We start from the raw sequence: 25,169 nt of genomic DNA on the forward strand, positions 1-25,169 counted from the left end.
GCGCCCTTGGAGAAGCGATGGAGGGAACGAAGAAATGCCCACAGAGATCGCGCCCACCGCTGGTCGATCTGTCCGCAACGTTCTCGCGCGCCCTTTTCCTTCCCTTTTTACACGGTCTCCTGAGCTTCGAAGGAGAGTTCCGCGTACGCCGCTGTTGACTCGGCTGCGGCGTTTTGCCCTTTGTCACCGCGACGCCCCAAATCGCCTTCTCTCCTTCAGTTTTCGCTTCGCAGTTGATCGCGTTAATGTGCTTGCGCAAGATGCAGCTGCTCTTCCACAGCCTCGACAGCCGTGAGAATGTGTGGGAAGTGGAAAAGGCGCACGCGCGTGCGTTGGTGTGGTAATGCGCACAGCAACCAGGGGTGAGCCGGAGCAGCGCGCAGATGGGGGAGAAGGGTGAAGGCCGCCATACACGCAAACGTGAAGAGGGAAATACGAGACAAGCGAGCGATTCGGGGCAGAGGGTGGGGGTGAGCCTAGGGACAGTGAGAGGCGGAACATGAAACGTTTCGGCATTCACCACCGATGCTGAGACGTGAAGAGAGCCCGCCGCAGGAGCACGCCCAGCACCTGCCTCGTTTCTCACGCTATGCATGTGTGAATGCGCGCCTCAGCTGTTTACTTCGCGCTCCCCCTCTCACACTGGCGTTTTTCAGTCGGAGCAGCGGTCAACATGCTCCTTGTAGAGGGTCCAGAGAAGATGTTCCCACGCGCCAACAGAAAGAGAAATAAAGAGAGGAGAGGCGCTGGAGGTACTTCTGTGTGAGTGTGGGTGGGTGTGTCTCGGGGAAAGGGCCCAATCGAGAAGACGCGCCTCCGCCTCATGCCGGGCTCTTCTACACGTGGGTGTGCCCTTCTCCTTTTTTTATTATCTGCTCAATAGCCGTCTTCGACGTCTTCTCGCCAGCGAATGAAAGTGAAAAGTGTATTCGTTGGGGGGGCGCGGGGAGGCAAGCGGAAGACGCTGAGAGGTGTGGCACAATTCGCCAGCCGGACGGGCCGACCCGGACGACTGAGCAGTTCGTCGTCGCGTCAAGGCCAAATAAAAGCGAGACAAAACAAGCAAAATTTAGCTCAAGGGGCTTTCTGCGATCCGCTGCGCACATCGCGGCGGCAGGTTCATGTGACGTTTCGGTGCTTCGACTCGGCACGTATGTCATCGTGCCACCTCTAACACGCTCCATGTCCTCTTGCACCGCGCCCGTTCCGTCACCGCTTCGAGGTCGCGAGCATCACTCTGCGTACACCCGTCCCACAGGCCCATCTCACTCGGCTGTGCAAGGCAGCCGCAAAGGCACGCGTTCCAGCAACGCGCCGACTCGAGCGCCTGCGTCGGGACCCCGTGTCTCACACCCCTTCCGCACCTCCTTCGCAAGTCGCCGCGCAGTCACTCCCATGATGCGAGCCGCCACCCCGCGCACCCCCCTCGACCTGGTGCAGGCTCCCCACGCCAGGCTGAGATGCGCTCGAGTCACGCCGACACATCGCCCATCGCGTGCACAGCACAGAATTCCTCGCACATGCAGGTCGCTCCGGCGCAGCGCCGTCCGCAGCCCCCACCGCCACCGTCGGCATCCGTAGAGGCCGATCGCTCCGGCGCCCCACTTAGCCGGCGCGCGACCCGGTCACCGCCAGAGGCCGCCCGCCCGTGGCAGAGACGGGGAGGAGGCTGCCCCGCCCCCCCACGCAGAGAGTGGCGCGCTGGGCCCCTCCCCGAGATGCCACGCTCGCAGGCGTCAGCGCCGCCACTCCTCTTCCGTCATAGTGGGAGGGGGGGATTCGACCGCACAAAAAAGAGAGGGAAAGTGCGGAAGAAAAGAGATCAGCACACAAGCGCAGAGAGGGTGAAGGAGACCGATACTGATGCGGAGCGCAACGATTACAGTCACAGTCGCATTGGCAGCAGCGGTCAATGAACAAGCACAAAGAGTAAAAGGGTGGAAAGGAGATGAACGGAAAGGGGATTAGGAAGAGATGTGGTATATATAAATAAATATATATTTATATATATATAATTATTTATACTCATATATATATATAACAGGCTGCGGGAGATGCAACACGTCGCGCAGAAGCACAAGCACCGGCAATAGATGGCAGCGCTAAAGGCAGCCGCCACTCGCACAGAAAGCAACACGGGAAGCAAACGGAGCTCTAAAACGCTCCCACGTGGGCATCGTCACCCCCTGAGAGAGAGAGAAGCAGCGACAAATGACCCGCCCACCCCCTCCCCTTTCGTCTATGGTTGGAGCAAAGTTCTCTCTGCGAAGGAAGCTCGTACACCTCCCTTCACGAGACGTCGGCAGGGCAACACGAGTGAAGGCGGGGGGAGGGTGGTCGACTGAGAGAGGGAGGGAGAGAGAGAGGCCTCCCCCTCTCCCTCCCTCTCCACCACCACGCACACATACATATATATATAAAGATATATATCCAAGGGCCGCGGCGACAACGAGAGCGGGAACAGAAGGGGAAGAGAGATAAAGAGAAAGAAAGAGGGCGAAAGCCAAGATAGGAAAACAAAGCGCTTGTATGAGAAGACACCCCACACCACCGGCAAAGAAAAAAGAGATGGGAAGAGCGAGAGAGCTCTGCGACATACATGGCAGTCACCCTTCCCAATCACAGGCTCTAACGAATGACATCACGGGGGTCGAACCATGCGCACAAGCACACCAGTTCAATCGCCGCTTTTGTTTTGCTTCGTTTTTTTTTAGATGGGGGAAGGCGCAAGGCGCTGTTCAGCGGAGAGCGCTTGAAGAGAAAAAGAAGAAACAGGAAATAGAGCACACTCCGACACACAGCGCAGTCGCGCCGCTCAGTCCTCCTCCCCCATGTCTAGCGCTGCCGTGCGCCAATCCCACCGGTACGTTCCTGTACGCTTGTCCATGAGCCGCGCTGTGCTCGCCGTATCGCCGCTGCGCGTGCTGCTCGCAGCGGCGCCGGGTGCATGGTGGCGGAGCTGGCGCTCGTTGGGCTGGCAAGCGACTGAAACGTGGTGGGGCTGATCGCCCCTTGCCGTGAAGCTGTGCTCGCGAACAGAGCCATTACCCGCGCCCAACGCCCTCCACGACAAAGTCGGCGAGGGCTCCGCACTCGTAAAGCTGTGCGACAGCTGCCGCCCGGTCAGACTGGCCTCCTGGACGCCCGAGCCGCCGCAACTCGCCGCGGAGGTGCCGCCGTTCATGGAAAATGGCAGGTCGTTGTGATGCGGCCCACTGGCGGGGTCTGTGGTTGTATCGCTGAAGAAGCTGGCCGTTTTGGCATGCGCGTGACCGTGGTGATGGCGTACCCGCACGGTTACATTCACTGACCCACCCACAGGGCCACCGCCCTCGCCGCACAGCACGCCTACCTCCTCCGTCACGGTAGTGCCGTCCTGGTACAGGCTGCCTGCAAACGAGGTGTGGTGCCAGTGCTGCCCGTTCACCCTCAGGGTGCTGCTGCCGTTCGAGGCGGCAGAGTTGAGCTCGTCCAATTGCAGATGCAGGTGCGAGTCGGTACAGCTCGCAGACACGTTGTGGCAGTCCTCGAAGTCAGGCGACATCTGCAGCGAGTAGGCATCAGACCCCTGCAGCAACAGCGGCGACGGCATTGGGAATGTGTGGTGCTGCCTGGGGCGATGCGTCGTGGGAGACATGTAAAGCAGAGCAGCGGCAGGGTCGCCGTAAGGTTCACTAGCGCGCCGAAGTGCGCCTCCCACCTCTGCCACAGAGGTGTATGGCATATTGTCCGCCGCAGCCGCAGTACTGAGGCCTCCGCCCGCTCCAGAGCCCACATAGTGCCGAAAGGAGGACGCCGTTCCCTGTCGACTGATTGAGGTCGCAAAGGATAGGCAGACCTCACTCTCCTGCGGTGTAAGAGAGGGACTGACTTCCGTGACCACTGGCCGGACGGTCTCGTATCTGCTGCCCGTATCCTTCGCGGAGAGGTCGTAGGGTTGCGTGAGGGAGGCCGTGCTTTTACCAGGGCAGCTCTCTATCGCTTCTGGGTGACGCTGCGGCTGATGCGGTGGGAACAGCTGCTGCGACGGTGCTGCGTACACATAGAGTGAATCCGTATAGCCGCCCTCGCCCATCGGCCCGCTGGCGTCAGCGACGCCTGTTGCCCCGCTGCTCATGCCTGGGTAGTAGTACGAAGAGGCATTGCGGCTGCTGTGATCGCCACTGCTGCCGTAGCTGGCGTACGGTGGATGCCCTTGGGAGCCGTGGCACTGGGCGCCGTAGGTTGACGGGGCATTAACACCGCTGTGGGGGCCTGCAGAAGGCGGCGGTAGTGGAGGCATTTGGCTGCTGTAGCCATTGCCGCAGGCATACTGCTCGCAGGAGCCTCGCAGCAATGGCGGCGGCAGCGGGTAGGCGCTGTACGACGGCGGGTGCGGATAGCGACTGTACTCTGGCGAGTGATGCGGAGAGTAAGCTGCCACGCTGGCGCCATCCAACGAGCTCAGAGAGGAAGGGGCACGGCACTTATCAAGTGCGCTGGCCTTGCCGTTTATGCTCTTCGCATCATGCTCGCCAGCTGGCACCGTAGGATGCATGTATCGCAGCGGTGATGGGGCCGCTCTCGGCTTCTCAGTGTTGGGGGTCATGGCGTGTGTAGGGGTGGGAGTAGTGGTGGTGGCGCCGGAGGTCTCGGTGGCGCCCCCGGTGCTACTGCGTGAAGCGGTTTCGCCTGTCTTTCTCTCCTTCGTCTTCTCCGCGGTCGCTGAAGTACCAGCAGCAAGCTTAGCCACCTTTGCGTTTCCGGCGACCAACAAGGTTGGGGTGGCGGATGGCGACCAGGCGCGCTGCATGTTTTCTTTCCCAGCAGTAGGCTGAGGAGCGGTGGTAGGTAGCCCCTCCCTTGCGGGCTCCGCTGTCTTGGAGCTCCTCTCCGCTGAAGTCGTCTGGGCTCCCTTCGTGGGCTGGAGCTGACCAGCAGTGTCGATCTTTGCAGGGGCAGTCGCATTGTCATCCTTGAGCACCGCAAGGGGCGCGCCCTCATCCCCAGCCTCCAGCCCAGAAGCACTGCGGGTGGAAGCAGAGGTTGGCGCTTCGGCGACGCCCACCGTCCTCTGCTCCTTTCTTTGACCATTCGCCGCTGGTGTAGCTGAGGCGTCTGCGGTGGTGGCGGCACCGGTCGCCACAAGGCTCGGAGCGGCTGCAGTATTGCAAGACTGTGCGTCATGCAGCGCCACAGCCTCCTGTCTGTGTGGCGCTGAGTTGATCAAGGCCCTCGCTGCCGTAATCTCCCTCTCCCTCGACCCCGCCTCATCCATCTGCGCGGGCGACGCCGTCTCCGGCGACGCTGACATGGCCGAGGCGGTGGTTGATGAGGGGGAGGCGACAGGCCGAAAGACGTCCGACGCCGTGCCGCGCACCACATCCGCCTTGGGCTGCCACTTTTTCTTCTTTTTAGTGTGCTTCTTCCGCGTCTGCTTCAGGAACTGCGGCGTGACAGCGATGATGCGGCAGACGCGCTCAATCAGGTTGACCCGCCAGAGGCACGAGGTCCCGTCACCGATGATCCCGTCGGCCTCTGCCGGCACCACCGGTAGCCCCGAACCCTTGCCAACCATCACATCTCTGGGCGCCTCCTCAGGCGAATCGGACGCGCGTAGGACGCAGCCCGTGTACCTCGCTGCGCCTCCATCACCGCGGACGCCCTCGATCTGCCGCACCCAGTGCAGGTCCTCTGGCCCTGCCTCGCGGGCGATCTTGCTAGAGTTGCGCAGCTCACCGAGAAGCAGCTCCTCTAGCGGCAGACGACACACACACAGCACGCGCGCCTCCGCGGGTGTCCTGGCTGGAAGCGGCACTAAGCTGAGCACCGTGTTGCAACGCAGCAGCTCCTCTTTCTGCCCATTGACGGTCACCGTACTCATGTAGTTCTCCCAGGAGGGAGGTGGAAAGCCCTCTGCCGGCGCACTGCCACCTGCAGCCATTTCGCGGCTCCTTTCATCCGGTCTGTACCCCCAAGCAACGGGGGCCCCTTCAGTCGTGCACCAGTGCAGCAGCGCCGCCGTGGCGGAGCGCCGGTTCGAAATGTCCGGTCCCACTGGCCAGAAGAGGTGACGGTCGGTGTGGCGAGACCGCCACGCGGAGAGTACCCCGGCACCTGAGGGAGAAGCTGCCGTGGCAGCAGTGACGGTGGTGGAAGCTTCGCCACCCGCCTCGCCCCCGCTGTTGCTGGGTGGCCAAGATTGTACGAGCATGTCCTCGTCCGGCAGGCGGATGAAAGAGACGGAGTGTGGGGATGTCGGGCTTCCCGCCATCATCTCTGCGGTGGCGGAAGAGAGGAAAGAGGCACCAACACCTCCTGCGACAGCCGCAGGTGCCTCCCCTGTCGCGGTGGGGTCCTTCACGTCGGCACCCGCCGCATCAGCCGGTGCTGCTGAAAGCTGAAAGACCTCCAGCGGGTTGATATTGTGTAGCAAGCAGGCTACTATGAACTCAGTCAATGCACGCACGTAGGGCGCCACCACGTGAAAGTTCAGCATTGACTCCGTATCCGTGCCGTCACCCTCGCCATCGTCCTCGGTAAGGGACAGCGGCACGCGGGTCACGTCCTGCAGCCACATCTGCGCACTTCCCGGCGGAGGCATGTAGAACAAACAGTTCTCACCAGTTGCCTGGCCGGGAGGAAGGATGGGGCACTGCTTCTCCGCTTCCCCATCCGCTCCGCCGTCACCGCGCCTCGGCCCCGGCCTGCCCTGGTGCTCACGCTGGTATTGAAGACAAAAGAGAAAAAACGAGCGCGCACACGCGCGCACCTCTCGCAGGAAGCACAGCAGCGGCACATTCGCCCGGCGGCTACGCATGAATAATGAAGGCAGCGGTGGCGGTGCCCAAAACTGTGCCCTTTCGCCCGACTCGAGCGCACCGCTTCCTTTTCCACTTCCCTCGGCCGATGCCGCCCTCGCCACACGATGGCAGGCGGCGGTGCGGCTTGCCTCCAGGAGCATCTCAGGTGGATGAGAAAAGCGCTTGTAGTAGAAGAAGACGTCACCGAGATCCTTGTCAGCCGCGCCGCCGTCTTGCTTCGACGCTGGCGCCAACTCCTTCGCCATGAGGTCACAGGGCACACAGTGCAGACACGCGCGCTGCCACTGCTCTGCGTACGTGTAGACCGCCGTGAGAAGGACGTGCGTGCGGTGGTGATCGCCGGCGGACTTGGTCAGAAACATCTGCATCTCGTAGTCCGGCAGCTTCCGCGCGCTCGATGCGCCCAGCCCGTGCACGTCGCCGACAAACCCCGTCGCCTTCACGTAGCAGCCGAGCACATCCGTGCAGTCTTCAGGGAAGCTGTAGGTGGTGCCAGACGCCGCATCAGTGGAGGAGGCCGTCCCTGCGAACTTTTCACTTCCGGCATCCCACGCAGCAGAAGAATTCGTGGGGCTTGCCTCAGAGGCTGGCCGGTGGTAGAGGAACGCCACCGCGCATGGGAGCGGTCGCACCGAGGTCGCATCGGCGCGGTAGGCTCGCAGCATCTCCATGTCTGTCTCGTAGACCATTCGCTCTCCACCGTTGGTGATATACGCATCATACATGGCTTCCCGCGTCATGGGCACAGACGGAAACACGTCAGCCGGCGGGCAGTAGACGGGAGAGCTGCCGATCACCTCAGCCAGGTAGGTCGGTGAGGCGACGTCGCCGACGCTCTCGTGCGCCGCGTGCGCCATCGGAGACGCCGGCGAGGCCGGCGTCGACTGCGCCTTTCGGATGCCATCATTCGCGTAGTAGTAGTACCGCACCGCCGGGTCACACCGCGCCTCGTAAAGCTGTACAAACAAAGGGCAGTCTGGGCTTGGGAAGAACTTCCTCAGGAGCGGAATGAGGGCAATCTGCTGGCGCTGGCCGTAGAAGGGCGGCTGCGAAAGACAGCGCTCCGCCGTTTCACGGCTCGGCGCGGCACCCATCCCTGTGCCCCTTGCTCAGGCTAGTGGTGTTAAGGATGATGTGCCACTGTCTCGGACCTCCCTCTGTGCCAGCAAGATCGATGGTGCCTGTTTTTTTATCGTTTCAAGAGAGGCGGTGCGAGTACGCTTGTGCGTCCCAACGCCCCAACTCTCCGGCTCAAAAAAGGTGCACTGCCAGAGACCGAGAAGGCTGCAGATGGGGTACGCCTGAGAAGATGACGACAGCAAGCGCAGCCTTTCACGCCACAAGAGGAAAGCGAAGAAGGACTGAGCGGAAAAAAAGTGAAGCAAAACGTGCGCGTGTGCTCGCACGATACGCGGCCAATGAAGAGCTCGCCCTAAGCCTCACCTAAGGCCAGGAGAGGGGCGCTCCGCATAGAAACAGCGAAGGCGAAGCAGAAAGGGGGAGGGGACGAAACGAGAAGAAAGCAAAAGTGAAGGAAGAGGGGCGAAAGCAACGCAACCACACACACACACACTCTCTCCTTCAGAGCACAACGCGTAGCCACCGCCACAGAGAGCGCACCAAGGCAACAGCGACCGTCGCGAAATCAACGATGGCAGAGGAAAGAAGAAAAGCTGATCAGGGTGGAAAAATGGAGAGCGACTGAGGAAAACTACCACGACGAAGAAAAAAAACAGGAGGGAAAGAGGAGGAGGCGATGGAACACAAACGTTTGCTCGTGTAGCCCGAGAGAGAGAGAGGCGCAAAAAGCGCACACGAAACGGGGGAACGCTTGACGGAACGCTCAAAGATTCAGAAACAGAGAGGAGAGGGAGAGAGAGAGAAAAAAACGAACATGAAACGGTTCTGGGAGCGGTGGGGAACAGATATAAAATAAATAAATTAAAAAGGGGGAGGGGCAGAGGATGGAAGCAACGGAAACAAAGCCAGCGAAAAGAAAAAAAGGAGTGAGCAGGCGATGAAGAGGTGGGCTGTGTGAAGGTGCGAGAGGGGGAGGGGAGGGGAAGGTGTGTGCGAGTGAATCAGGTTCGTCTCTGCAAGTTTATTACCACCTTATTTCTGCTGCGCCTTGTTTTTTTTTTGGGGCCCTCACTGTTATTGTTGTTGGTGTTGGCGGTGTGTGTATTGGGTGCGCACGCACCCACCGGCAGAGGGGCGTAGCGAATACACCGACACGTCGCTGTCGCGCTGATGGCGTCAATGAGAGCAAAGGGCGAGCAGAGTGTGTGTTGGGTGGTGAGGGGGGAGGAAGGCTTGATGAGCAACAGTTTGACGAAGCACGGCACGTTTTGGCAGGCGGGTGATACCCGCACTGTACTTTTTTTTTTAAGCTGACCGCCCGCTTACACAGGCGTATAAAGGGGAGGGGGAAAGGAGGAGCTGGCAGTACACAAAGACACGTAAAGAAGGGAAGAAAAGGGATCAACGCTACTAGTGTGGTTGGCTTTCTCTGCTGCAGATTGAGGAACGACAGCGCTTCGAAAAAAAAAAGCAAAGGCAAAAAAATGGGGTTGGGGTGCCGATGTTGAATGGTTATGAGTTCGCAGGAAAGAGGAGGGGGGACGAGGGGGAGAAACGTTCCGGAGTAAGCAAATGAGCGATGAGCAGCGCGTGCCGTTGTCACTCACCAATTCGTGCGTTGTTGTGTGCAATACGCGTGGGAGCAACTATTTTCTTTGTTTCTTTTTGGGGGAGGGAGGAGGGCTTTGGCTTTGTTTAGCGTACGATTTCTTTCGCTTCTGTCTCTCGCCACCCTTTCGATCCTGTGAAGACCTCGAGCTCAGCGAGTAAAACAAAGGCGCTCGCGCGGTAGTCCCGCTCCACGCCTTTTACTCGTCGTCTTCTGCAAGACTGAGAGGATACGCAAGCAGACGCGGTAAACGGAAAAGCGAAGGCAAGACGGGCCCGCCGTTACCTCAGCAGTACCAACACACGCGCAGGGGCGGAAAAGAGCAAACGCAAAGCGAAAAAAAAAAGGAAGCAGAGGTGAGAACGAGCGGGCAAAATGGAAAGGGGAAGAGAATCCCCAAAAGGAAAAAAATGTAAAGAGCCTCAATGTAAACAGCGGAACGACACACGCACGACAACAAAAAAAGGGAGGCACCAAGACAGAGAGACAGATAAGAGGAGCGAGGGGAGGGAATGCGATCACACTCGAGCAGATCGTTGTGAGGTTTGATCGGCACGCGCAGGCAAAAAGGGAAGAAAACGTCGAGAGAGAGAGAGACGGAATGGAGAGAGCAGCGGCAGATGCTGGTCGAAGAAAAGGAAAAAAAAACAGAAAAATTAATGGAAAATGCAAAAGAGGAGCGCTCGAGATGGCCCCTCCCTCCTCACCCCACGTCTGCACTCAGCTGCGAGGACTTGTCCTTCTGTATCGCTTCGCTGCGCCGGGGGTGTCCTCTCCCTTAGCCGGCGTGGCAGCGCGCACCGGCACGCAAGCAGTCACAGGCACGTCCCCAGCTGATAAGCGATGTTGCGGCAGGGCTCCTCTCCTCCAACGTGTGGGCACGCCTGCGAAAGTGGCTGCGCGGGGCAGTACAGGCTCCCCACACACAGAGAGAGAGAGGAGGAGATAGCACGAGCTCGCAGGTATGAGAAGCTAAGCTCAGGGGAGAAGAGTAGCGGAGGCCACAAGGATGCCTCCCTGCGCTGGCACAGACGAAAATAGGAGGAGGAAAGATGACGGGAGGCAGCAGGCGGATGATGAGCAGGAAGTAGTGGGAAAGAGTAAGGGGTGGAGAGGAGCGCAAAGCGCCGCGCACCGAGACAAAAGAGCACGACGGGCACCGACGGCACTGAAGCGCGCTCGGGTGTCTCTGCTGGAGCTCCAAAAGGGGGGGCGCGCGCGACTGTGTCTGTGTGTGTGGGTGTGGGTGTGGGTGGATACGTGCCTCAGCTGATGGAAGGGAGCGAGAGAAAAAGGGAGTCGGCGTCTGCCACTTAATTTGCGTACTCAGATGTATGCGCCCGTGCTTGAGGGGACCGTGCGCAAGTCCGCAGAGAAGCGCCACGTCGAGGCCACAGAGGCAGGGGTAAAAGAGAGAGTGGATAGGGTTAGAGGTCCGAATAGGAAAAGCAGTTGTCGCATGTAGGTGTGCACTCTCCCGCCACTCTCTCGCGCGTCACGCAAGGAGAAGAGAGGGGCCACTTCCACCCGCGGTGAAGCAGGGTGAAGAAGCATTCTAGGCTTCCAGAGGACGCCTCCAGCATCGATGCGCACCTGCACGCCTGTCATTTACTCTGGAGACGAGCTTGTCACCCTCTCCGCGTTCTCCGGAGCAGCACATGCATCGTTCAGCTCTGCCCTTCTGTCGGCAATGCAATGTTCAAGCAGTTGCTTTCTTTTGTTGGTCATTTTTTACGCCACACGCACACGCACGCCGTGAACTAGAAAGGAGTCAAGGATAGCGGCCCGCAAATATATATATATACAACACTAGCGATGAGCAATCCCCCAGAGAAGGGCGTTCGAAGAAGCAAAGTGCAGGCCTCAAGCGGACGAAAAAAAAAGTAGGGGGACACCAACGGGCCTGTATAGGTGCGTGGGAGGTGTACGGCTCTGCGAGCGCCTGCATAGCCGAGAGAAAGAGATAGGGCATCTCCATACGAGCTTACCGTTGTGCACAAGTCAGTCGCAAGCGCACTGCCTAGCCCAACGTATTGCGTGTGCCTGTACGTGTGGCAGTGGCGCTGCTTTTAGGATGCTGCTGCCTCACGGGTCAAGTAAGTGAAACGGGAAGATGAGCAACACCAAAAAAGGGCGAGAAGATGCGCGCACAACCCAAACGAAATGGACAACGAGAGGAGAGAAAAGACAAAGCACAAAACGTTCACACGCAACCGCAAGAAAAGGGGTGGGGGAGCGAAAGACGACGCAGTAGAGGGAAAGAGACGGGAGACGGGAGAAAGGGGAGGCCCCACGTGGCTCACCGCGATGGGTACCGACACCCGCACAGAGTAAGACCGGCCGCAGAGAAAAGGGGAAGGAGCACACTGGAGAAGAAGAAAAGGGGGGCAAACACACGCACGCATACATAAAACGAATGTAAACACAAAAGCAGCTATCCTACCGGCGGTCGGTCGCACTACACCACTACACGCAGAGAGAGACGGGGGAGAGGGGGGCGCTTGTCGCACAAAGACGTTGTGGAAAAGTGCGAGAGAAAACGAAACACGCTCGCGTGTGAGTGGACGCGAGTGCGGCGCAGCCACAGAGATTCGCTTCGGCGGCTCTGCCACCCTTTCCTTTGCAGGCGCAGGCGATTTGGAAAATAAAAACAGAAGAACAGCAAAGACGGGCACATTTCCTCACCACCACCACCACCCTCAACGGCTATTACGCTCGCTCGTTGATCGTCTAGAAATAGTCGCTGAAAGGCGAGGAGGGAGGGGGCGTGCTCCGTATGAGTGAGCTGTGTGCATGGCACTGACGACCACATAGGCCCGACGGCATCCACGCACGCACATCCTACTCACCCGGCTATCCAAGCACGTGCGTCCACACGCTTGAAGACTGAGCAGAGAGGGGAGAGAGGCAGAGCTGCTCAAAGGCACAAGTATCAGCCTTGGTAGAGGACGCAAAGCAAGAAAGAGAGAGGCACACAGGCGGAGACGGAAAGCTCCATCAGCACGCCCACGTCTGTCAGCAAGGTAAACAGCCGAAACGTGCAACAGGGCCAAACTAGAACGGAAAAGAATGAGAGAAAGGGGACCGAAAGACGCGCGAAGAAGATGAGTGAGCGCATTACGTTCCACCGTCACGCGAGCACCCGGGACGCACAGGCATGTGCATACAACTTCCCCTGACGGCATCCATGGAAAAGGTCAGCGAGAGAAACAGAGAGAGAGAGAACACAGGCTAAAAAAAAATTGGATACTCCTTCGTGCTGATGCAAAGGAAAAAGTGTGAGCGAATCACCCGGTGGGCGGGCGCGTCCTGTATTTGCGAGCCTACCTATTTTTTGTTTATATGTGTGTGTCTGCGCGTGCATGCTTGGGTCCGCCTTTGGAGAGGGGCGTCTCAGCTGTGCGCGAGCACCGCTTTTCCACCGTCGCTTGCACGAGGCGAAACGCTCGCATGTTCGCCGTACTCAACGAGCCGATGGATTGCGTTTTCTTTCTGTGTGTTCTCGTCCTTTACGCTGCGAGGCGTCCCCCCCCCGCGCATTAAAAGGTTTGCGTACCCTGTCGAGCTGAGAAGGCACACGACGATCCCACGCACCGCCCTTCATACACACCCGCCTCGATAGGTAAGTCTGCCGGCACACACGCTCACTCCCTCGCCAAGGAGACGCCGACGCATTCGGAAATACAAAGCAGCATGAGGCGAGCAGCAGCGACTGAGGACGTCTCGGGGGGAGGGGGGAGGCCCGATGCACGCACGGGTGGACGTCCCCCCTCTTTTTGCCCGCTCCTGTCGCCCTCCCTCCCCTCAGTGGTGCCGTTCGTCTCGCTCATTTTTCACCCGTTTGGGGAGTTCGTCGCGTGGCCATCCGAGCAGACGTCCCGAGTCTGCTCTGCGGCACGCCCACGCACAGACCTCAGCGCTGAGGCTGATGGCGCGGCCCCCCCCTGTGCCCACACGAAGTTGAGCTGCAGTAAAGGAAAGAGAAGCAAAGGGAGAGGGCAGAGGAGGGGCGGCGGTCGGCCCTTAAGTGATGAGTGTACATGCGGTATACATCGAGTTGGGGAAGGAGGGGGGGAATGGCCGGCTGTCACAAAGAAAAAAGCACAGGCGTCTATGCTCTCCCGCTTTCGCCCCACTCACCCCAATCGCATCCATACAACTGCACAGTCACGCATGTTGCTGTCACAGCGCACACGTGTGAAAATACATATGCGAGGCCTCCGCCATCGCCACCGACCCACCCACCCCGTCCTCTCCCTCAAGCGCCCTCTGCTCTTCATGCATCACGGAAAAGAGAGAGAGAAACGAGAGAAGGGAGAGACAGCCATGGCCCTTATGGATCCGCTCTGTCCCTCTTTTTGTCTGGCCGATCGCACATTGACAGGAAAAACGCTTCCACAGCGAAAAAATGTCCAAGACGAAAGGCAGCGCTCGAAGCGCACGAAATTGCAACGCTACGGTAACGCACGTGCTCTGTCGCTCTCTTGCAAGTGCGTGTTTCCTTACGCTTCGCTGGTATGCGTACACGTTGATGCGCTCCTTGCGGTGGATACGCGTTTCGCTCCGCCCCCTCCCCTCCCTCTTGGGCACTGCTTTAAAAGTGGGCGGAGAGGGTATGCCTTGCAGCACTCAGACAGAAAGGAAATGTGGAGAAGATCGCGGACGAAGGGGGAGGGGGCAAAGGAACGGGAGAAAAAAAAGGATAGACAGAAACAGAGCGAGAGAGAGAGACAAAGAGGGGGGGGCACCAAAGGCGACAGACACGCGAAATAAAATACAATCGACCGGTGTTCGCCAATGAAACTGAGTTCAGAACAAAGGAGCCCTCTACAGAGAGGAGGGGGAGAGAGAGGGAGAGAGGGCGGCGGGCCATTTTTTTTGCTTCCCAGTCCTCTCACTCTCTCTCTTCCCACCACCACCCCGACTTTATCGTGATTTTGCTCGCTCAGCAGCAGCCTGCCGTTGCATGCGCACCAACAGCTGCGTGCATGAAAAATGATAGTGTTCGTCTCTTCACACGCGGGCGCAGCTGCCGCTCATCAAGGAGATCCAGCGAAGGCGATCTGAAAGTGAAGGGCAGGCGTGGGCGAGTGGAGAGGAGAGGCGTGCAGGGGAGGGGAAGGAAAGCGAGTGCGCACCACCTCTACGCCTGCCACGCCCTCGTCCCTTGAGAGAGGAGAGGGAGGACGCCAAACATAAATGAGGAGAAAGAAAAGAGTTACATGCGGACCGTTTGAGAAGGAGTGGGGGAAGGGGGAGAGTGCAATCAGCAAAAACGGTGACAACAACAAGAGGTGCAGCCGTTTAACCACCCGCTTACTTGACTGTCTCGAGTCACCTCCTCACACTTTCCTCTGCATAGCTGCTTCCCTTTATTTTTGCACTGTACCTTGCAGCGGTGGAAAAGGGGAGAGGGGCAAGTGGCAAAGAGAACGAGCAACACCGCCAATATCAAAGCGAAGCAGCGCCCAGCCGCTTCCGTCGCTCTCAATGCGGCAGATCAGTCACGCAGAAGACTCGATCGGACACCGTTAGCACAAAGCAGAAACATTCAGGGAAAAGATGGGGGGAGGGGGGCAAGCCCAGAGCTTACCTTCTGCGGCTTCCCTCCAGCAGAGTGCAAAGCTTCTGCGATGTGTGTGTGCGCGCGCGCTGTTCGAGAAGAGAAAGCGCGAATTTTTGTAAGCGTACAGAAGGGGCCATGCATACATCATCCAAAACGGACGGGCCGAGGCGTCCCTCCCCGAACCGTTTAGGAGGAGAAGTGGAATAGGGGAATAAAAAAAAAAGGAAGAAGAGCGAGTGAGTGCGTGCCTGCTTCGTCTCCTCTACTCCTCAAGCCCATTGATTTTTTTGCTTAAAGCCCGTTCACGCGCGTAACGCGCGCGCACATGGCGATGACTGAGCTTCGTTCACCGTGGCATAGACGGTGAAGCAAAACAAGTGTGCGTCCCCTTCCCCTCCCCCCTCTTTGTCACGGCCTATCCTGCACGCTTACGAGGTGCGTGAGGAGGAATAGAAAGAGGGTAGCGTAGGGACTAGAAAAGCTGCACATGGGCATTTCTGACCCTTGTCTTGGCCCTGTTCAGCCGATGCCGCTGGTGTGGAGACAAAGAGAAAGGAAGCGAAACGTACGGCGGGTTGGGACGGGGGAGGTGAAGAGCACACCGGATTTCTGATTTCGGAGAGCGGCAAAGGATAGGAAGGAGGCGACACAGAGTCGAACAAAGAAAAAAGGACAAAGAGAGAGAGAGAGAGAGCGCACGCACAGCAAAAGAAAAAAGAAACCGAACGAGAGAAACACAAAAAGAGTCAACTATCGAAGTGAGACGAAGAAATGCGCGCCAAAACCGAAAGAGACGAGAGAGAGAGAGAAGGGGACGGCAGAGAAAGGAAAAAAAAGGGACGTACGGTTCATGGGGGTGGTGCGCCTTTTCCTATTTCGTTGAATTGGGACGAATCAGCGCCGTACGTCTCTGCATCATTACTTAGCCGCAGTGGTGATTTGGCGTGCGTTTCCTTTCTGTGTGCCCCGAGAGCAAAATACACAAATGCACACACATACACACACACAAGAAAAAAGAAAAAGTACACGGGCGCAGCCGGAACGGTACACACAAACAGAGGGAGAGGAGGAGGGGGAGGAGAAGAAAACGGAGCAGATGATGAGCACCACAGAGAGGAAGCACGCAACAAGGGGGAAGAGAGGTTTGCGCACAAGCACACACACACACAGATGCGCAGAGGCGCATTGAGAGTTGTCAGAGGGGAAGAGCGGGGAGCGCAAAAAGGGGGGAAAACGGAACAAAGGAAGAGGATGAGGTATACAACAACGCACCAAAATTGAGAGAGACAGACTCCTCCCCACTCGGATCGGCCTCTTACACAGCATCGCATCGTCCGTGCAAGCCCTTTTTCGATTCCACTTCCGTCGTGCTAGCGGTAAACACAGACACACGCATGTGCAGACAGGCGAGAAGCTCCGCACGCACGAGCTCTAGTTGAAAAGCAAACAGTGTCAGCCCTTTTCATGCGCGCACCCGTTTTTCGCCCGTGATCAGGCTTCTGCGAGCCGCGTCCGACGGCAGGTTGTCGTGGCTATGAGGGAAGCGGCGGCCTGTGAGGAAGCTGGAGGAAGAAGGAAGCTGGGGCGCGTACACACACTTACACACACACACAAGAAAAAGCAACGATGAAGCATTAGGTCAGCACTGATTGTCAGAGAGAAAAGAGAGCAGGAAAAAAAAGAAATATCGGGCAGGAGCATGCAGGCAAGTCAACCAAACGCAGCGGCGGGCGACACATCCGTATCCGATAACGGATCGGCGACTAGTGCACGTGAAGAAACTGATGCGCAGGGAGCCACTGGCACTTCCGCTCATCTTCCCCCTTGGCGCTGCGAGAGAGAGAGAGGGAGACGCGCACGCACAAGACGGAAAAGAAAGGATGCCTTTACCAAGCCGGTGAGGCGACCATACAGCAGGAAGAAGGAAACAAATGTGCAAGTTGAAAAAAAAGGATGAAGTGGGTGAAGATTTTTCTCTCGGTGTTCACGCGCTCACAACGTACACAAAGACTAAAGCTCCCTCTGCGTACACCCGTCCCACAGGCCCATCTCACTCGGCTGTGCAAGGCAGCCGCAAAGGCACGCGTTCCAGCAACGCGCCGACTCGAGCGCCTGCGTCGGGACCCCGTGTCTCACACCCCTTCCGCACCTCCTTCGCAAGTCGCCGCGCAGTCACTCCCATGATGCGAGCCGCCACCCCGCGCACCCCCCTCGACCTGGTGCAGGCTCCCCACGCCAGGCTGAGATGCGCTCGAGTCACGCCGACACATCGCCCATCGCGTGCACAGCACAGAATTCCTCGCACATGCAGGTCGCTCCGGCGCAGCGCCGTCCGCAGCCCCCACCGCCACCGTCGGCATCCGTAGAGGCCGATCGCTCCGGCGCCCCACTTAGCCGGCGCGCGACCCGGTCACCGCCAGAGGCCGCCCGCCCGTGGCAGAGACGGGGAGGAGGCTGCCCCGCCCCCCCACGCAGAGAGTGGCGCGCTGGGCCCCTCCCCGAGATGCCACGCTCGCAGGCGTCAGCGCCGCCACTCCTCTTCCGTCATAGTGGGAGGGGGGGATTCGACCGCACAAAAAAGAGAGGGAAAGTGCGGAAGAAAAGAGATCAGCACACAGAGAATGGATTGGAAAGAAAACGGGGGAAAACTGCATGAGAGTGGTGAGAGGGGCCGAGAAGGGCAGGCGGAGGCGTCGCAGAGAGCTCGGCGTCACACGAGATGGACGAGGAAGGCAAAACGGAAGGGGTGGCGGCAAGGCGAAGAGAGCGCAGGCATGCACAAGAATGTAGAAAAGTGGAGGGGCGAGTAGACAGACAGGGATGCGGCGGAGCGGGAAAAAAAAGAGGGTGAGCGGGCGCACAGAAGGAGGACATCGGAAGTGGTAACAAAAAAAAGGGGCAAAGAGAAAAACATATCATCGCCACAATAGTGTAGGATAGTGAGTGAGGGGGGAGGGGGGGCGGAGTAAAAAAGGCGGGAAGAGAAAGTACATCGCTGATAGCAGCATAGAAAGGACGAAAAAAGGAAGGGCAAGGTCGCACAGAGAGCGTGAGGAGTAGGGGGGATGCATGCAGCCGCTCGCATCCCGCCCCCCACCACCACCACCACCACCCCTCTGTTTGTTTTCGAAAGGGTAGTCATAGCAGCAGCTACCCATGTAGCAGGAAGCAGCAGTGATGGCGGCGCCACAACGCCAGTGCCGCAAAACGGCGCGCGGTGTGCAAGAAACAAGAGGGGAAAAAAGGTCGTAGTGCGTATATAGGGGTGAGGAGGGAGGAACAGAGAGGGCCACTCACACGCACATATCTCCACGCATACCGCAGTGCATACCTGCGGCAGAAAGTCAGCAAGTGCGGGCCTACATACGAAGAAAAAACGTCATCGGCATGTGCGTCCGCTGGTGGTTCTTGTATTTCTTCTGCACACAGCCCTTTCCATGCGCGCCGGGTCGCTCTTCTTCTCATCCCCTCTCTACCCCAATGGCCTACACGTTTTCAAGGCAGCGATCCAGCGCCAAAGCATGGCAGGCCTGGCACCGCCCCTGTGCCCCGGGGGAGGTGAGTGGGGTGATCTAGCGTATTCCCAAAAATACGAAAAGTGAGTGAAGAGCGTGAATCTGTCCGCGCGCGCCAGAAAGGAGGGTGGCAGCAGCAGTAATAGCAGCTGGCAGAGCGGCAGCGCTTTCCTCGGCGTCCGCTTCGGCCAGTGAAACCGTCAAGCAACCGGCTCTATGAAACGGCAACGAAATGACAAGCGAGCGATAAGAAGAGGCGCACCGCACAGAGTAATAGAAGCACACACAAAAAAGGGGGAAGGGGGTGAGCTAGGGCTACGGGCGCCAGCGAATGGGAAGTGGTGAGGAGCCAGTGTTGCTGTAGGCGCGGGGATGGGCGCAGACACTGTCAGGTGCGGCTGCTGCGCCATCCGCTTCCCTCCTTCCCCACGCACACGCACACACACTACCCTCACTCCCTTTCGTCCCTGCCTTCGCCGCGTTCCTTTCTTCGTCGATGCGCACACGCAAGGCACAGCAAAGGAGAGGGGAACAGGGCAGGCGCTGTGCAGCTGTGTCATTGGCGAAAGGCCGTCATGGGCGGGTACTGTTGATAGGATTGCGGTGGTGAGGGCGCGGTGGCGGTGGCGGTAGGTGGGGCGGATTGCAAGATGCAAAGCTGCCCATTAAACATTACGTAGTTTGGGTACGGCTGTGGTGCGGCGGCAGCGACCGGCTGGGCGTAGGGCACCTGCCGCGCTGGCGCGGCCCCGCCACCCATTGCGTTCTCCAACAGGATGAGTTGGCCCTGTGCATTCATCATGTATGGCCCGAGTGGCTGGGATGGCGCTGTAGTGGCTTGGCTGTTGCCGGCACCCAGCACGTCCCACAGAGCGTGCTGCGGCGGGGACGACGACGACGACAGCGCTATCCCAGAACTGTACAATCCCTGAGAAGGAAAGGTGGGCAGATGTCGTTGCTGTGCCGGGAGCATCGGACTCTGGCCCTGAACGGGAGGCACGAAGGGGTACATCATGGGCACGCCTGCCGCTTCCGTGGTGTATTTAGTGTGCAGAGGATTCTTGAGATGCGCTTCGCCAGTGCTGCCTGCAAACGGCACTGAAGCGCCTTGGCCTGTCGAGAGCGTACTAGCATCGTATGCAGGAGGCGGTGGCAGTGCGGTGCCAGCGGCGATAGATGCGAGATATGCCTGTTGAACGTCAGGACTCGCGGATGCAAGGGCAGGGGGCAGGAACGCGGCTTGCTGCGGGTGCTGCGGCAGCGAGGGCGGCTGGGCAAGAAAGTTCTGCCTCTGCCCCGGGGGCAAGCCTGTTGGCAGTGTACCGGCCGGTGCCTTGCCGGTGTTCGTGGCACGCGCCGGCGGCGAAGGCGAGGTGGCCTCACTCTTCCCGCGCGCGGCGTTGCTCCCTACGCCGTTGCTCACATCCTTCGCAGCCCCAGCGCCGCCGCGGTGAGCCTTACCCTGATCGGCATTGCCACCACCCCCACCGCCGTTTTTGCGGTTCAGTTGTCGGTTCACGTTAGCGAACTTGGGCACGGTGCCGTAGTAGAAGTCCTCGTGGCCCCGACGGAAATGCCACACGTAGAAAGAGCCGTCGTGGACAAGGCACTTGTTGGCATCGTCGTAGACCCACCCCGGGTCCTGCTCCGTCGCCTCACGTGCCAGTTTGCACTCATCACGCACGAGAGAGAGAAGGACGTTCTCGATGAAGATGCTGTCGTCGACGCGCCAGCTGCCCTTCTTCGCCTCAAAGGAGGCGGTGTTTCCATCGACGCCGGTCAGCCCCATAGAGGACGTTGCCACGGTGGACCCGTTGATATCATCGCAGGTCCCCTTCACAGTATCGCCAGTGAGGATCGCTGAGTCATGGCGCGATGGCGCCTCAGACGAAGACAACGATAATGACGAAATGTTCGCCGAGCAAAACCTCAACGCGTCCAGATTTTCCGTATCATAGTAGATGTCGTCATCATCGCCGGCATCGTGCGTCACGGCAGCGCTGGGAGATGGGTTGGCACCCCCGCTGCGGATGCTCATAGGAACGTAGAAGGAGAGGATGTCGCCTCGACGCACCTGAATGGTCGCCACCACCGCCGATGTCGTATCGCCAGCCGCCTCGGCGGCTTCGCTGAGGTCCGCCTCGTGTAAGAGCGATGGTGTGTGGGTCGGCCCATCGCTGGCCTCCACCGAGGTGCGATCCACCACGGTCACGGTGCCGTCCACACAGACCACATACACCTCGTTGGCTGCATGACTCCAGTTCGAGATGCTCGTCACGGTGCGGGTGATGTACCCTTTCACTACGTAGGTGATCTTGGGAGCCGTGTTGGACCCATCCCTCAGCGCACCCTCCAACGCTGCCGCCTTTATGGCCATCACTGCCTGATTGTTGGACGTCTCGGCGTAGATACTGCCGATGTGAGTCTCGGCGCAGCTCATCAGAGATTTCACCGTCAGCCCCGCACAGTCCTTTGCAGCGCCGCCCGTCAGGAGGTGCTGTTGATGCGACTGCTGCTTCATGGCACGCTGCTCTACCTTTGCGTGCAGGAAGGAGAGGTAATAGCAAGCGAAGGCGGGCATCATCCTGGCCACATACTCGCGACTCACAGCGCCGTGGATGCAGTGGTCGTCAATGAAAAACTTTGAATTTTTCGGCGCCTCCAGAACGCACGCCATGCGATCCCGCATCTCCCGCAGGAAGCACAGGAAAGGAATGTTCGTCTTGAAGCATGTGAAGCTCGTTCCCAGCGCGGGCACATTCGGGAGGCCGATGATATCGCAGCACTGGTGGTAGTAGATGTAGGCGGCGAGCAGGACGACACGCGACATGTTGTGGTCTCCAGCGGACTTCATAATCAGAGTGCGGATTTTCAGCACATCAGTGGGTCGAAAAGGGATGAGCTCGTCATCTGGTCCATTCACAAGGGTGCAGGCATCGCCGATGGCGCCGATGACCTTCACAAACGCAGACGCGCCGCCGCGGCTTGGCGACGGAAGCTGCACACTGCCTTCCGGCACGCAGCTTGTGCCTTCGTAGAGGAACACGACGGCGCACAGCACGGGGCGGATGCGGTGGAAATCTCCGACCTCGTAGACTTCGCGGATGGCGGCGTTGGTTGGAAACATGCCATATTCTGTGTGCCGAAGCAGAAGGCGGTGCAGGTCCTCACGTGAGTTTTCGATGGGCGGAATGCGACTGAGGTCGCCGCTTTTGCCGTCAAAGCTGGACCGCATGTAGTAGCGCACCGATGGGTCGGTATAGGCTTCGTACAACTGTCTGAACAGCGGGCAGTCAGGGGTAGGAAAGTACTGCTTCACGATGGGGATCAGCGCTACCTGCCGCGCACCACCTTGCGGGACAAGGAAGGGGGCGTCAAGCACGATCTCTGCACTCGGCGCGGCACCCATTTTTGCTTGCTGCGCTTCTGAATGTTCCTCGTTGAAGTACGAGCAGCGCTCTCAACAAATCCTAAAAAAAAATGACGGCGAACTGAACTCAGAAGAGCACACGCACAGAGAGAGAGGGGGGAGAGAAGAAAACGGCAGGGGTCGAAGAGGGAAAAAAAGGGGGGCGCGAAGCGCTTTCAGTATAGAAAGAAGCAGAGAGGAGAGAGACTTCGTTTTCGTTGCTTCCAAGAGTGGCGCTCACAGAGTGCCAAAAGCAATGGAAACGTTACAGGCGCTCCAAACCCGCAAAAAAAAGGGGGAAAGGAGAAAGGAAAAGAAAAAAAAAGAGCAGCAGCAATCACAGCTGATCGGCGAAAGTGAAGAGAAGAGAGCGGAGGAGGGGGGACCGACAAAAAAAAAGAGCAAGAGGAAGCGAGAGCGAGGGGCACGCCGATCGAATGGTGAGAAGGCTTTTCAAGGATGCACAGACAAAATAAGGAGAACAAAGAAAGAACACTGGTAAACAGAACGACGAGCGGGCTGGCCCTTTCCTTTTTTGTTGTTCGCCTCTTGCGGGCGTGATCACTTCGAAGTTACGCCGCCTTCAATAGAGAGAGAGAAGTGCAGATTCCCTCGGCTCTGACTCTTCTCGCTATCTGTTTTCTTTTTTGGTCGCTTTCACAGGCTTATATTTTTTTTGTTTGCTTCGCTGACACCCGCTCGACCCCCGTCCGTTTGGAAGCGTCGCGGCGAGTCAGCAGAGTACAGCACAACGCGGACAGAAAACGCGCGAGATGTCGGGCACGCAAAGAGCGGAGGGGGGAGGAAGCGGAGGGGGAGGGGAGAGAGAGAGTCTCCCCTGGCGTGATGAAGTCGTAACGAGGAATAGAAGAAACAGGTAAGAAGAGAGGGGGGAGGGGGGAGTCGTTGCTTCTTTTTTATTCCTTTGTATCGCTGCTGCTTTCACCACGAAGAGGGGGAAGAGTTGGTAATGAAGCTGCGATGAGAAAGGGATATCGAGATGAGTAGACCATCAACGGTGAGAACAAAAGCGGGGACGGAACACACACACACGCGCGCGCACTTACAGTGGAGAGCAGAAATGAGTCGCGAAGAAAAAAAAAGAGCGCGAGAGAGAGAACAGGCTTGGAACAGGGCGCCCTCGTGGGGCAGGAGGAGCAAAGGAGGCGGCGCAACCTTTTTTCCACACGCTTATGCTCTCCTACTCGCTTGAAGCTCTCTAAAGTACAAGAAAAGAGTGTGGACTGAGAGAGACGCACAGGAACAGAGCGGAGTCGGGGCTACGCGGAGAGAGAGGGAGAGTAGAGCTGTATGTGCTGCTGCGTTCGGGTGTGCTTGTGAATGAAACAGCGATACAGGGCCTTGCGCCTTCGACCACCTGTCGGATAGTGCCCCTTCCGTCCCCTGTTGGCCTTTTCTTCTTTTTCTTTCGCGCTTGGTCCTGACTGTAAGCGTTTACGTTCAGATTTTGCTTTGTCAGGGGTGGAAGAGAGGTGGCGTGAGGAAACTCCCTCAGCTTTCTTTTTCCTGTCTGTCTGTGTCTGTGTCTGTGTCTGTGTGTGTGTGTGTGTGTATACGCAATGGTTTGGTGGGTTCACCGCTCCTCCCGGGACTGACCTCTCTGCTGTAAAGATCGCCTCCTCTTTTTTTTGTTTTCGTTTGCTCGCGCCAGGGCACGCCGGTGCAGATTTGGATGCACTTCGACGTTTCGTTACTGTTTTTGTTGTGGTTGTTGTTTTGCGGGCGTGCGACTCTGCACACCTTTTTGTGTGTGAGAGAGAGAGAGCAACGAAACAATTTCAAAAAAAAAAAAGACGAAAAGCGCAGTCCCTCCTTCGGTGCGAAGCTCAAGAGCGAAGCACGAGAGAGCGGAAGTGGTGCGTCGGTGCCACACGGGGGGTGGGGGGGGGGTGGAAGGGGGTCAGCCCGTATGTATACGTGATGGGTGTGCGACTGAGAAAGACCAAACCAAAGCGGCAACCAAGCATACAGGCATACAATAATAATAATAGAGGGAAAAAAGAGAGGGAGAAGCGGGGAGGCTAATAGACGGTTCTTTCTGGAGGGAGGGCCTTATGGCTGATGAAAATGTGCTGGCAGAGGAAAAGAGGGGGAAGCGAGCGGACGCGAGAGAGAGGGGGAGGGAGAAAAACGGACACAGCGTCCTCTCCGTGCACACTGATCGTAGCGGGTCAAACCTGTGAAGAAGGAGAAGAAGAGGGGCAACACGCTGCCGGGGGAAGGGGGGAGGCAAGAAAAAAAAAATAAGAAGCGCCGGCGCCGATCTTCGGCGCGCACTCCTCCCTCACCTGCCCTGTCTTTCGCTGTTAAGCGAGATCAATCCCTACCCTTTCCACGCGCGAACTCTCCCGCTCTCGCTGGCGCGCCAGTTGCCTGTGATACTGCGCGACTCCCCTTTCCTTGCCTCGTCCTCTCCAGATGACCTAACGCGAAAAAAAAGCTCAAAAAATTGAAGAAATATACAGAGAAGCAAATAAGAAAAAAATGGGGAAGAGGCACACAACCACAGCAGCAGTGATTAGAGAAGAGATGAAAGAAACGGAAGCGAAGGCGAAGGGGGAAAACAGAGCCCAAGGCCGGGGGCGAGGAGAAGGAGAGCAAAGAAAAGAGAAAAAGAAAAGATATGCGGCAATGCACAGTCAGAGAAAAATACAGAGAGAAAGAGGAAGGGAGAGACAGACGCGCGCGCAGGCGCACACCCCTCCCCACCCACCTAACAACCGTCAGCGAGAGAGAAAGAGAAAACAGAGGAGGTGGAAGAGGGGAGGGGAGCAGAGAAAACGGAGGAGTAATGAAACGATCGGAGAAGAGAGCAGTCGAAGAAAAAAATGAAAACACAGAAAATGCAGAGAGAAGACACACGCAAAGAGAAAAGGTAAGCTGAAAACGATCGAACTGACCAACGAAGAAGAGAAGGAAGAAATTCAAAAAGAAGTCAGAGCGCGCACACACACACAAAATAAACGGCGAATCAGAAACCGCAAAGGTCAAAGAAGAGGTAAAAAAAAAAGATGCACAAAAAGGGGGCTTAGGCAGAGAGAAGGCGTAGTGCAATCCTCGCTGATGGATAGACTATGAACGTCAAGAGTGACTACAGAGGAGAGTCTGCCTGCGTGTGCGTGTGTGTGTGAGAGGGGGAGAGAGACGACAAGGAGAGGCGGAAGAT

The 25,169-nt window shown here is 58.1% G+C and overlaps 2 protein-coding genes across 2 annotated transcripts; both read right to left on the bottom strand.

The window, feature by feature from the left end:
- Nucleotides 1-2,815: 2,815 nt before the first annotated feature.
- On the bottom strand, nt 2,816-7,897 carry LSCM1_01457 (uncharacterized protein; the record flags this gene model as incomplete). Its single annotated transcript, XM_067319068.1, has 1 exon — nt 2,816-7,897. The coding sequence occupies one exon, from the start codon at nt 7,895-7,897 to the stop codon at nt 2,816-2,818; it is 5,082 nt and encodes a 1,693-aa protein (XP_067176347.1).
- Nucleotides 7,898-19,129: 11,232 nt separating this feature from the next.
- On the bottom strand, nt 19,130-21,982 carry LSCM1_01458 (uncharacterized protein; the record flags this gene model as incomplete). The annotated part of the gene is made up of 1 exon (XM_067319069.1): nt 19,130-21,982. One exon carries the CDS (start codon nt 21,980-21,982, stop codon nt 19,130-19,132), a length of 2,853 nt encoding a protein of 950 aa, XP_067176348.1.
- Between the last annotated feature and the right edge of the window lie 3,187 nt (nt 21,983-25,169).

The sequence above is a fragment of the Leishmania martiniquensis genome, chromosome 31 (assembly GCF_017916325.1).
Source record: "Leishmania martiniquensis isolate LSCM1 chromosome 31, whole genome shotgun sequence".
NCBI lineage: Eukaryota > Euglenozoa > Kinetoplastea > Trypanosomatida > Trypanosomatidae > Leishmania > Leishmania martiniquensis.